The sequence below is a fragment of the Neofelis nebulosa genome, chromosome 3, assembly GCF_028018385.1.
Source record: "Neofelis nebulosa isolate mNeoNeb1 chromosome 3, mNeoNeb1.pri, whole genome shotgun sequence".
Taxonomy (NCBI): Eukaryota; Metazoa; Chordata; class Mammalia; order Carnivora; family Felidae; genus Neofelis; species Neofelis nebulosa.
In genome coordinates, this window is record NC_080784.1 from 14,737,828 (window position 1) to 14,751,591 (window position 13,764).

Here is a 13,764-nt window from a genome sequence, read left to right on the forward strand (position 1 = left end):
GGCCGGTGACTGTGGTCCAGAGGGATGAAAGCGAAAGAAAAAGAACAGGGAACCGGCCACCTCCCTGCAATTCCCTTCTTAAAAAACATAATCCACCAGAGAGCGCGTTCGCGGAGGGTTTCATTTGCCTTTGAGACAAACCTTAGCGCTGGGAAATGGTCCCGTTTTGCGTTCCAATACCTATCACGCCCCCGAGCATGCAGCAGCCTAAGTTAGAAACTCAACGCTTCATGGTGACCGCCTCCAGCCTGACGCGCATGGCACACAGTGACCTGTCGCGTCCGAGACTCACGTCCGTGCCATCGTTGTGCTCCCCTTACGTGGTTCTGTTCACTAGAGATGCTCTACACCACTCCTCACTCTAAACCTTAACCCCGCCGCATGGGAGCCATCCCGTCTGCTTCTAGACAGCAGAGAGACGCAGGCCACCGTTCCAGAGAACCAGTGTCGGGTTCAGAGGTCACCACTGGCCGCCTCCCATCTTCAGAATCCTTCCAGCCAGGACCCTACTTGCCAGTCAGTCTGTTGTCTCACAGACCTGCTTATCTGCCCTCCTTCGAAGAGACTCACCCTTGAGACAATGGACCGTGCCCATTAGATGACAAGTTTCCCTCCACGCTATTCATCACACTCATTAGCCACTCGACCGGTGATGATCCACTCAGACCGTTTCCGTTTGCTTTGCTAGGACAGGCACACTAGGCCAAAACTTACTCAGAGCAAGACAAGTAATATTTTGTTAACTCCCATCACATGGGATTTTAAATGACCACACAGCTAGGTACTACTTCCTACAAATTTAGCAAGAATCCCAGCCTTCCTTAGCGCAATGTAAACTGTCGGGAAGCGTCCGAGGCATCCACCTCACAGCCTGCGGACAAAGACTGCCCCTAGGTGCGCCCGCAGAGGGCACTCAGCAGAAGCCTGTCGCCCAAAGTGCTTTCAAAGATGGTGGACAGTAAAGAGAGAGGGAGCGAGCCTTGGACGAGGGATTATGTGTTTCCCTGGCAAGAGCAAAGCCTGAGTCCCGGGAGGGCTCCTAACACACACCTGCTCCTAGATCTGCGGTCATTCCATTTGGCCTCGTGGGGTGTGGAGGAGACTTCCTCAAAGGAGACAATCGCCCATGCTCTGCTTTACTGTTTACTGTTGAGCCTGAGGGTTGAGCTTCTCTCAGGCTGGCCTAATAAATGACTGCCTTTTGTCCTGCTCTGCGGACGAGCAGAGCTCCTTTTAATCTATAGGTCTATTCACTCCCTAACTTAGCTCCCAAGTCGAATGCAGCCCAGAAACCGTTCTTACAGCACCTGGGATTCAAATCAGATTCGATTACTTACAAAAGGAAATTTCAAAATGCAGGTTTTATTGTCATTCCAGGTGACAGGTAAGCATTTGCAAACAAACAAACAAACAAACAAAAACCATATCTGGGTCCGTGTTACGGCTCTCATCGTGCGAGTTAGCAGTGTTTGTCGACGTCGATGCTTTCTACACACATTCTCCAGTTTGGGCTCATTTTATGTCTCTTCTTCATAAAGTAATATTTTGAATGCTTCGCTCCTCCCCCAGATGCCCTGGAAATGAAAACATGATTTGAGTGGCTCTTCAATCAGATGAGGGGGAAAAGCCACCTCACTAAATAATTGCTAATTATGGAGAGGATCGCATTTCCCATATGCTGTTTTCTCCTTGAAATATTGTCTTTAAAGCAGCTTTGCGCGTGCCCGTATTATGACTTATCCAAATCCATCGACAATCTGCTGCCTGGCTGTGAGTGCCTGGAAGAAGAATGGTACAATTGTGACAAGTGGCACATTATGAATCTTGAGCCACTAATTGCAGAACCCGTCACAATTAAGCGTCCAAGCAAATTAGGCAGGGAATCGTTAACAACATGTAAGGTCAAGGATAACTCAATTAAAATGAAAATCATTTTCTCCAGCGGAATGTTTGTGTATATGTGGTCACCGAATCTCTGCTCTTGCTTCCCCTGCTCACGAAAATATTGAATAACAGTATGTTCTGTCTTTGCAGTCCATGGTTCTCCTGCTCCACAGCCAGAGGCAGTACATCTTCGAATATGACATGTGGGACCGGCTGTCTGCCATCACCATGCCGAGCGTGGCTCGCCACACCATGCAGACCATCCGGTCCATTGGCTACTACCGCAACATATACAACCCCCCAGAAAGCAACGCCTCCGTCATCACGGACTACAATGAGGAAGGGCTCCTTCTGCAAACGGCCTTCCTGGGTACGAGTCGGAGGGTCTTGTTCAAGTACAGAAGGCAGACCAGGCTCTCGGAAATTTTATATGATAGCACGAGAGTCAGCTTTACCTACGATGAAACAGCGGGCGTCCTGAAAACCGTAAACCTCCAGAGTGATGGTTTTATTTGCACCATTAGATACAGGCAGATTGGTCCCCTGATTGACAGGCAGATTTTCCGCTTCAGCGAAGATGGGATGGTAAATGCGAGATTTGACTATAGCTATGACAACAGCTTTCGAGTGACCAGCATGCAGGGTGTCATCAACGAGACGCCACTGCCCATTGATCTCTATCAGTTTGATGACATTTCTGGCAAAGTTGAGCAGTTCGGAAAATTTGGAGTTATATATTACGACATTAACCAGATCATCTCCACGGCCGTAATGACGTACACAAAGCACTTTGACGCCCACGGCCGCATCAAGGAAATTCAGTATGAGATATTCAGATCACTCATGTACTGGATTACGATTCAATATGATAACATGGGTCGGGTGACCAAAAGAGAAATTAAAATAGGGCCCTTTGCCAACACTACCAAGTATGCTTACGAGTATGATGTTGATGGGCAGCTCCAGACAGTTTATCTGAATGAAAAGATCATGTGGCGTTACAACTATGACCTGAATGGAAACCTCCATCTGCTGAACCCGAGCAGCAGTGCACGTCTGACGCCTCTTCGCTATGACCTGCGAGACAGAATCACTCGACTGGGGGACGTCCAGTACCGGCTGGATGAAGACGGGTTCCTGCGTCAACGAGGCACAGAGATCTTCGAGTACAGCTCCAAGGGGCTTCTGACTCGAGTTTACAGCAAAGGCAGCGGCTGGACAGTGATCTATCGCTACGATGGCCTGGGAAGGCGTGTATCTAGCAAAACCAGTCTGGGACAGCACCTGCAGTTTTTTTATGCGGACTTAACCTATCCCACTAGGATCACTCACGTCTACAACCATTCCAGCTCAGAAATTACTTCTCTCTATTATGATCTCCAAGGACATCTTTTTGCCATGGAAATCAGCAGTGGGGATGAATTCTACATTGCGTCAGATAACACAGGGACACCCTTGGCCGTTTTCAGTAGCAATGGGCTTATGCTAAAACAGATCCAGTACACTGCATATGGTGAAATCTATTTTGATTCCAATATTGACTTTCAGCTGGTAATTGGATTTCATGGTGGCTTATATGACCCACTCACAAAATTAATCCACTTTGGGGAAAGAGATTATGATATTTTGGCAGGACGCTGGACGACGCCTGACATAGAAATCTGGAAAAGAATTGGGAAGGACCCAGCTCCTTTTAACCTCTACATGTTTAGGAATAACAACCCTGCAAGCAAAATCCATGATGTGAAAGATTACATCACAGGTAAGCATTTTATTTTTCCTTTCCAAGTGCTGAATAACTTCAATCCTTATATGAACACACAAAACAACTGGAGTCTCTTTCTCTGCCCTTACATTTTATTCACGCAAAATCAAATGCCTAACCTTTTAAAGGTATTTATTTCTCTATGAAACCACAGAGAAGCCAGAAAGGGAAACCGAGACGTGGTTTTTTACTTCCTGTTCTGTCTACAATGCCCAAGGCCGCAATTTTCTAAAATGGTGCTGAATGAAGAGAGGTGATATGGGGGTATAGAAAACAGGGTGAACTTGGGAGCCCCCAAATTGGAGTTCCAATCCCAACCCGTCTCTGTTAAGTCGTGTGGCTTTATACAAAAGTCACATTTTTTTTTTTTTAGTCTGTTCCCTTAACAATGAAACGGGGAGAATAATGCCTACCTTATGGTAGAAGATGTAATAAAATATATGCAGTTCTGCTTTGAACGGTTAACTACCTTACAAATGTGTCCTGTTGGTTTTCCTCTTATACGTGTGTGAAGCTCTGATGGAAGAATCAGTGTGGCACACAGCACAGTGTGACTCACCATCTCATCCCTCTCCACCACCATCACCTTGGGACAGTAAAGGAACAGCTTCTCCCACCACTTGCTCAGCCAGTGGGTCCCCGTTCCGTTCTCACTACTGTCTTAATGCCACCTGGTGCAGCTCTTGCATGGTGACACCACTAACAGACACACTAGTTTTTCTGCCAGTGTGGGGATACGAAGATCTTTCCAAGTTTAGCGCATGATCCAGGTGGGGGGAAAAAAAAATCATCTGATCCCACTTCTGCCACCACAAAACCACCAGGATGAGAGAGACCAGGGCTATGCAAGCACCACTCTGGTTCCTGACTTCTCCGCTCATCCTCCACTGCATGGATTCTGAATCCTTCTGGTTCCACCTTCCTTTCCTGAATTACACTACCATGATCACCCTCTGTGCCGCATTTATGTTTCCTGGAAGCAGCTTCTTTCCTGTTTCCTCTTTTTGCTTTTGGTTTGGTGTGAGGCTTTCTGTTTTGTTTTGGCTTGTCTTAGATGCTCCTCCAGGCTGGCTCTTTTCTTGCTCAATATTGGAGTCATACTGAGACGCCTGTTTTCTCAGTTCTTGGTACAGCTCTCAAAATGCTGCCCTCTGTTCATTTCACATCTGCCTCCTGCTTCCCCAGACTGCCGAAAGCTTGTCATAGCTCTCCTCCGTGTGAACCAGCTGAAGCTCCCTTCGTTCAGAATCCTGATTCAGCAACACCCTCATGGTATTCTCCTTCGGGTGTCTCATTACACATCTGCATCCGAGTCCTATGATGCTGGCAATATTTTTCAGTACTTAACACCCTGTGATTTCTTTCTTTCTTTCTTTCTTTTTTTTTTTTTTTTTTTACTGTTACACAGACATCATTCATAGTAGGAGAAACTTTGCCCCCGACACTACCATTCAGGAGAATTTTCTCCAAAACATAAGACCTCTTATAATCTTATATACACTCACTCTCTCACTCTTGCTCGCTCTCTCTCTCTCTCTCTCTCACACACACACACACACACACACAGTATCACTTTCTATTCTACATGATGAACTTGGGATTTCTCTCTACCACCACCACCATCACCACCACCAACAACAACACCCCTCCTTTTAAAAGAGGGAGAAAACCACTGGTTTTATAGCCATATGATGTTTGGACACAGGATCTGCCAGCCTGGTGATGAGGTGAGAGTTTGTGCCCCAGAGAAGGAAATAGGAAGCAGGTGGTTCTCCATCATCCTGGCAAGCAGTTTACCACTGGTTATTTAAGAGGTGTTGACAGGGTCTGGCTGAAATGCTGGAAAGCCCACAGCTCCTGAATTCATCCTCTCCTAGCAACGTGAACTACAGGGAATGCCGTAGCAGCATTTTCTGAAAAACATCAAAAGAGAGATGGAACAGCATAAAATATATTAGGTGAAATGCAATTTCAAATTTTCCAGCAATGTGCTTAATATATAAAATAATCTACACCCAACTGTACTCATAAAGCTGCAAGCCTGCTGAGGAGTTCTGTAACATTATAACCTCCAGAATAGAATAAAAGCCTGATTCTGAGCTTAATGGCTTTTGGAGTCACATGGCAGTATTTTAAAATACCATTTTAAAGGTTTCCAGGTTCTCTCCCCAAAAAGTTCGCCTCCACCTGTGCACAGTGAGCCTTTGAAGTCATAGCTGATGGTGATCAGAACTTCTGTGCCCCTGGCCAGTCCTGCCAGCCTTCAGCATTCATCTTTGATTAAGAAGCAACTGTTGATTTTAATTCTCTCAATTTAGGGGTTTTATTAATAGAAAATGGGTTGTGGAAGCCACATATCCTTGGGCAGTCGCTTTTGAAAACTAACACACAGCTTCTATTTAAGACCAGTCTTTGCTAACTACAGAATCCCTTTGTTTTCCTCAACTGGGTCTCCTCCGTGCTGCTGTGCGTTGTTGTTACCCTTCGTTACCACTTATTCCTCGCACAGGATGCAACTTCGCACTCGTGACAGTTTATCTAGTCTCATTGAGTACCTCTTAGACTGGGTTTTCTGTAGCCCTTGGCATCGTTTCATCACAGAGGCTATTGTCTTCGTGTCTGAAAATAGAGAGTGGGTGTTGAATTGTAGAATGAAGGCAAACATCTTGTTTGTGAACTTGGGTGTTTTGTTTTTGTATTTTAGTTTCAGGTAAGGATTGAAATTTCTGAAAGCACAAAATAACTCTAACACCTTTCCTTTCGAACGTTCTTCCCCTAGATGTTAACAGCTGGCTGGTGACATTTGGCTTCCATTTGCACAATGCTATTCCTGGATTCCCCGTGCCCAAATTTGATTTAACGGAGCCTTCTTACGAACTTGTGAAGAGTCAGCAGTGGGAGGATGTGCCGGTAAGAAACAAAAAGCAAAACTATGAAAAGGTGATAGATGGCTTATCTGCGCTTACTTCCCCCTTTAATCAGACTACCCTTGTGAAAACTGCACCGAAGACACTTTTTGATTTTTTTTTTTTGACTCTTTTAGGGAAGAAAAACATCACTTCCCTCCACATTTCTGTTCAGCAAACTAGGGGCCTGTTAAACAGGCTTAAATCTGTTCTTAGTGATGCTAATAAAAACATAAAAAGACATTATCCGAAGGTAATAAAATGAGGGAGATCATTTTTGAGTGCAAGGTTTCTACAGAGAACCCCATGAAAGCACATTTATAGCGCTTGGGACCTTAAGGCAAAGATACAATAAACAGGAGGGCAGGGGATTCATATTACAAATTAGCAGGCCCACAAACAACGCCACGAAGTTCAGCTTTTTTCAAATATGAACAGTGTGTCATGGGGAAAGATTGAAAATAAAAATAAAATGTCCTCTGGTAAAGCTCCATCTGCAACTAGGTGTTTATAGAATTTTCCTGAAAATAACATTTCAGGAGGCCTATAATTGTTCCGAGAAGTAAAAGAAAAGAAAAAGAATGCAAAATTGCAAAGTCAAAGCTGCCATTTCAGAAATTGGCACTTTTAATTCCCACCATTCAGAGATCAGAAAGGAATGTACAAGAAAACACTAGAGTTTCTAGCTTAAAGCAAGAATAATTAAAGATCAAGAAATTGGGTTACCCCATAATGATAAGGAGAAGAGTGCAGAGTTTCTTAGAAAGATTAATTCCCCTCCCCGCCTTGAGCAATTTCCTATGATTTCAGTGAATACAAAGAGAAAAGGCAATCCTGGCTAGAACACACACATACACACACACACACACACACACACACACACACACACAAATATATTCAAACCCAATACCTCTGTTTTCTGGTACATGTTTCATACTTAACATAAAACAGTTCCTTCTTCGGGGCGCCTGAGCGGCTCAGTTGCTTAATCATCCGACTCTTGATTTCAGCTCAGGTCACGAGCCCATGGTTCCTAAGATCAAGCCCCTTGTGGGGCTCTTTCCCTCTTTCTCTGCCTCTCCCCCACTAGTGCTCTCTCGGTCTCTCAAAATAAACTTTAAAAAAAATTTTAAATAAAAATGAAACAATTTCTTCTTCAAGATGTCACCTTTACATTTTAAGAAGCAAAACGCATCGAGTTTCCAAGGTCTGGCCACCATTTTAACATTTCTAAGTACAAATATGTCTACACCAATAAAGTGTCATGGAGAGAAGACACTGTGAAGTTTCCTAGTGCATTTGAACAGGCATGTCCTAATTGTGTACGACTTTCCAACATGTCTGAAAACACTTAAGTCTTACTGTACAAATGGAGTTGCCAACTTTGTTTCCTAGGCAGTCTTGTACATACGGTGCAAGTTCTCTGTCGAGAGAAGCACACCATAAGGACAGCTCAGGGAATCCCCGCCAAAGACACTGAGGCTGCCCCAAGTGCCCAAAAACAAATGTTTCTTTCACTGCTGCAGATGTTTCCATTTGGGAAACACTGGCCAGACAAGCATCTGTTCGTAGCAGAAATGGCCGAGTTAAGATGCCCCCAATTTAAAGCAGTTGCCAGTGTAGATGGTCCGCCGTGCCTAAGTGTACCAAAAATGTTTTCCTAAAGTAATAAATACTCGCCTCCAGCTGTCCCATTGTGCGCTCGTCCCCGTACACCTCTGCAATTATGCTGGCGGAGATTCAGTTGAAAACTGTGTGCACCAGGAGGGAGTACAGAGTTTACCTAAATTAAAGGACACGAATTTCAAAGCCTGTGAAGTAGGACGCAGTCATCCCGCAGCGAGCACCACAGCCTTTCCAACCCTTGTCTGTGTTGGCTGCCTTTTCCTCAGGCTCCCAGGCAGAAAGCTGCTGTGATGGAGACCCTGATAAGCTCGGTTCCCCAAATGGGATGGGCGTGGGAAAGGGACATCTAGAAATCGAAGGGAAAAGCTAAAACCAGATTTTGCCCACGTTTGCCCAGATTTTGAAACTACACACCTCTTAATACGTGATGGAGTCACCTCTTTTTACGTTTCAAAACACATTTGGATTGGGGCGCCCGGGTGGCTCAGTCGGTTGAGCCTCCGGCTTCGGCTCAGGTCATGATCTCACGGTTCGTGAGTTCAAGCCCCGCGTCGGGCCCTGCGCTGACAGCTCAGAGCCTGGAGCCTGTTTCAGATTCTGTCTCCCTCTCACTCTGCCCTGACCCTGCTTGTGCTCTGTCTCTCTGTCTCTAAAATAAATAAACATTTAAAAAAAAATTAAAAAACAAAATACATTTGGATCAACTTGACAGGAGGGGACCCTGAGCGAATTCCTCTGCCCAGAGTTTTTTGAGCTTTTTCCTCTCCAAAGAACCCGACTGGGGTTTTTTTTTTTGTTTTTGTTTTTGTTTTTTTAACGTTTTTATTTGTTTTTGAGACAGAGAGAGACAGAGCATGAATGGGGGAGGGTCACAGAGAGAGGGAGACACAGAATCTGAAACAGGCTCCAGGCTCTGAGCTGTCAGCACAGAGCCCGACGCGGGGCTCGAACTCACAGACTGTGAGATCATGACCTGAGCTGAAGTCGGACACTCAACCGACCAAGCCACCCAGGCGCCCCCCGACTGGGGTTTTAATAAATGCCTGGGAGCTCTCCACAGAAGTACCCCCCACACACACACACACACACACAACACCTCTTTTTGTCGCTGTCGTCGTCAGGACTGGGACCCTGGCCCCCCAGGCGGCCAAGAGCTACAGCTGTTCTCTAAACCGAACCCCCCTCCCCGTTCTGTTTCGCTTTTCAGCCCATTTTCGGAGTTCAGCAACAAGTGGCGAGGCAGGCCAAGGCCTTCCTGTCCCTGGGGAAGATGGCAGAGGTCCAGGTGAGCAGGCGCAAGGGCGGCGGCGCGCCCTCGTGGCTGTGGTTCGCCACGGTCAAGTCGCTGATCGGCAAGGGCGTCATGCTGGCCGTCAGCCAGGGCCGCGTGCAGACCAACGTGCTCAACATCGCCAACGAGGACTGCATCAAGGTGGCGGCCGTGCTCAACAACGCCTTCTACCTGGAGAACCTGCACTTCACCATCGAGGGCAAGGACACGCACTACTTCATCAAGACCACCACGCCCGAGAGCGACCTGGGCACGCTGCGGCTGACGAGCGGCCGCAAGGCCCTGGAGAACGGCATCAACGTGACCGTGTCGCAGTCCACGACCGTGGTCAACGGCAGGACTCGCAGGTTCGCCGACGTGGAGATGCAGTTCGGCGCGCTGGCGCTGCACGTGCGCTACGGCATGACCCTGGACGAGGAGAAGGCGCGCATCCTGGAGCAGGCGCGGCAGCGCGCGCTCGCCCGGGCCTGGGCGCGCGAGCAGCAGCGCGTGCGCGACGGCGAGGAGGGCGCGCGCCTCTGGACGGAGGGCGAGAAGCGGCAGCTGCTGAGCGCCGGCAAGGTGCAGGGCTACGACGGGTACTACGTACTCTCGGTGGAGCAGTACCCCGAGCTGGCCGACAGCGCCAACAACATCCAGTTCCTCCGACAAAGCGAGATCGGCAAGAGGTAACCCCCCGGGCCCGGCTGCCGGGGACGGACGGCGGCCACCCCCGCGCTGGGAGGCGGACCCAGCAGCGGGTGTCGCTGCGTTTCTCTCGAGCCTACACCGCACCTCTGCTCGGATTTTTCTGTAGCACAATCCGAATCGGACTCTCCGACACAGGAGAGCCTTCCAGGAGAATGATACTGCTATTAAAAAAAAAAAAAAAAAAAAAAATCCCCCCCCCCGAAAAACAAAAACAAAAAAACTTTTTTCTGAATGACCTTAAAGGTGATCGGCTTTAAAGAATATGTTTACATATGCATATCGCTGCACTCAGTTGGACTGAAAGTATTAAAAGGAAAAATAAATAAGTGAAAGAAAGGAAAAAAAAATGGCCTAAACATTTTCGGCTAGGCCGTCTGTTCCTTCGAGCCACTGTATTTAAGGTAAAAATGCATACGGTGTGTCCAGATATTACCGAATTGTCGACCTTTGCTTACAAGAAGTAGTCTCTCTGCATAGGATGTGATCTATATCTCTGTTAATTTTAAAATGTGGGGCAAAATTACTGTTTATAGACAACCCAACTGCTTTCCCTGTGCTGCTTTGTAAAAGGACTTTGGCACAAGTGACTTCTGCGACGGCGGGGATTTCATAACGGATTTTACAATGCTAACGTGGTTTGCCTTGGGGAAAAAAAACTGGCAAATAGAATCCATGTCACTGATAAGCAAAGGAAACCCTGATTTTTTTGTAAATTATGTGAGACAAGTTGTTTATGGATTTTTATATGAATTACAATTTACTGTACATCAAATATTAGTCTCAGAGGAGTTAATTTATGTAAAGTGTTTAAAAAGTTTATACTTAAAAATAAAACGATAAAAACATGTGAACTGTGTGATTTTTTTAAAAGGATTGCACCTTTTGTTATCTGTTATAGCTGTACAGTATAAATTATTATATTGTAGAGATATAACGACTTATGCCTATAATGTCCAGAAGTGTTAATATTTTTGTATTAGGTTGAAAAAAAAATGTGCAACTTTCTATCGCTAGATGGATAGGACAGTGCAATCCTAAGTGGGTGGCTAATCAGAGAACTCCTTTCTCTTTCTTCTCTTTTTCATCAGGCCAGTGTCCTCAACCTTTATCAACTAAGAGGCACCGTAGAAAACTAAGGCTGGTGGAATGTAGCGGAAGATACAGAAAAAAAACAAAAAACAAAACAAAAACTGGGCGGGAGAGGTCCTTTCTCGTCCCTAAAAGTCGAGGGGAGTTGATATAATTAACCACAGGGTTTTTACTGTTGCCATTCCTTGAAGCTCCATTTCTCGATGGAGGCAAGAGACCACATCAGATGTTCCGGGAAATATTTGTGAGCAGGAAAGGATCTGATGTAGTCATGACCGTAAACATGTGTCTTAAGATCTAGGGAAGATAGCAGAAGCCGAGCAGCGCCGAGAGGGCCAGATGGAGAAGGTCAGGGTCGCTCTGCTAGTCTGGGGTTTTGGACCATCAGGTCACCAAGAGGGACGCAAAAGGGAGACAAACGCTCCCGTGAGCCCCCCGTGACCCAACCATCCCGGGAGCTGGTTTGAATGGCAGCCTCCGCTCTGTCTCCGGGAAGCGGGGGGTGGGGATGGGGGTGGCACATCCAGCTGGACGCGAACCGCCAGCCGTGCCCTCCCGCACACGCGTGCGAGTGGGACCGCGCGTGGCCGCCATCTGCCCTTCTGTGCCGGCCCACCGCTCTTGCAAATCTCTTTCGTGAGCACTAAATTCAGCCACAAAAATATTTTTAGAAAATATTTCTCAGTTCATTGAGCTATAGTACACACTGTTTGCCTCTATGTATAATGGTGATAAAATATAGCAAGTGAACATGTCGTAAATATAAAGGTTCAAGTGATGTATTGAAAATAATTTTCTAACTGCTTTGTATGTATCCCATACTCTAAATTGCACAGTAGGCGTGTTTATTAAACAGATTGGCTGGGAAAGTTTCAAAATAGCTACTGAATTTACAGTATCAGTGCTATTACTGTCTTTGTGTATTTGGTAGAGCATACCGAAGTAATTAATCTTCTAATGAATGCTGATATTTTATTAGAATGAAAGCACAGATTAGCATTAATATTTTTTATCCTGGAAATCCTTTGGCAAGTATTATGAAGCCCCAATTTAGAAAACTATGAGATTTCAAACCACATGAACATGGATCTGTTTTGCAGTTGATTTTTTTAACCTGTTAACTTAGGTGTTTGCAGTTCCGTTCCGATGGAATTTCTGCAGGACTGTATTTAGCATGCTGTAAGTACTTTTGGTTAAGATAGGCTCTGAGTCTAAATCCTCACAAGTGTCTCTGATGTATTGACCATGAAAAGCTTGTACCACATGACAGAAGTGAAATCATAATCTTACCCTCTTCTCGACATGGACTGGTCCTTTACACTGGCACCGATAAATAACAGATTTGGAGTATCTCCTGGTGCTTCTTTTTAGATGAAGTCAAATCAACCCAATTAGTGTCTTGTTAGTAGGTATAATGAGCCTATTTCTTTCTAAAAAGACTTGTGATCTGGACATGCTTTTACAAGAAATAGTGACCTGGGGGAATATGTAAACAAAAGACCGTTTTCTAAGAGTTGCGGGGGTGGGGGACTGGATAATGAAAAGAATTAGCTTACAAAAAAAAAAAAAAAAAAGAAATTGATATTCAAAGTATTTTAGGCACAGCCAGTCAAAATGCTTTCATGATATTTTGAGATGTAAATTTTGTCTGATTTGTATTGTTCTTTTCATTTGCCTTCTTAACTTTATATGTGACCTGAATTTTCCATAACTTGACTATAGATTGCATCTAGGCATTCCAATAAAAGCCAACCCAATGTGTGTGTGTTTATATATATTTTTTTTAAATCTTGGGCTACCCAGCTCGTGTTTCATTGTGGAAATGCAAAAAGATGCAGTTGGGGGATTGATTCGTCCGCAGCCCAGTTGGTAATATCTTTTCTTTGAATTTTTTTTTTTTTTATTTTTCCATCCACTGGCCAGACTACCAGCTCAGCAGTGTGGACTTCACAGGGGACTCTTCCCGTGGCCTACTTTAGAAACACGTTAACTACACCCCCACAAAGCCAAACATTATCACCGTAAAGAAGAATTAAAAAAAAAAAAAAAAAAAGAATACTGCCCATTACTGCTGGAAAACAGGCCTCGTTCCTGTGATCCTGGCAGTAAGTGCTTAATTAAAACACTTGATTAGAATAATCAGTTTAGGCCTGATAGGCTCCCAGCCTCCTGGAGATGTCTAAATCTACATACAGGCCGGCTGATGAGAGAGGATGCTTAGTTCAGCAATTCCAAGCTGGCAGGCCGGGGCTTTGATTTTAGTCTGAAAAGGCGGCTTCATCACATTTGCTTTGTAGTGACAACATGTTGATCCAACAAGAATCAGGTCACTCCGCTTGGCAAACTGGTCTACTTTTTTTTTTTTTTTCCTCCTCAAATTAGACTTTAACACGCTCCAACAGGGGAAATCCAGAAAAACACATGCAGATTCCTACTTCCGTCTTCTACACTCCTTTCCTTGAAAGCAGCGTCTGAACAAATGCAGAGAAAAGCGCTGTAGGTAAAAAATGGCA

The 13,764-nt window shown here is 45.4% G+C and overlaps 1 protein-coding gene and 1 long non-coding RNA gene across 5 annotated transcripts in view; one reads left to right on the forward strand and one right to left on the reverse strand.

The window, feature by feature from the left end:
* TENM3 (teneurin transmembrane protein 3) overlaps positions 1-10,359 on the forward strand; it is a 2,564,262-nt gene extending 2,553,903 nt beyond the window's left edge. For all 4 annotated transcript variants that reach the window (XM_058719934.1, XM_058719936.1, XM_058719935.1 and 1 more), the window contains 3 exons: positions 2,035-3,646; positions 6,429-6,559; positions 9,389-10,359. In XM_058719934.1, coding sequence (XP_058575917.1) covers positions 2,035-3,646; positions 6,429-6,559; positions 9,389-10,144 — 2,499 coding nt within the window. In that variant the 3' untranslated portion in view covers positions 10,145-10,359. The remainder of the gene's footprint in view (positions 1-2,034; positions 3,647-6,428; positions 6,560-9,388) is intronic.
* Positions 1,342-5,558, reverse strand: LOC131506377 (uncharacterized). Its single transcript, XR_009258901.1, has 2 exons — positions 5,447-5,558; positions 1,342-1,778 (listed from the first exon to the last, which is right to left on the reverse strand). It is a non-coding gene; the product is annotated as an uncharacterized LOC131506377 (long non-coding RNA).
* Positions 10,360-13,764: the final 3,405 nt, after the last annotated feature.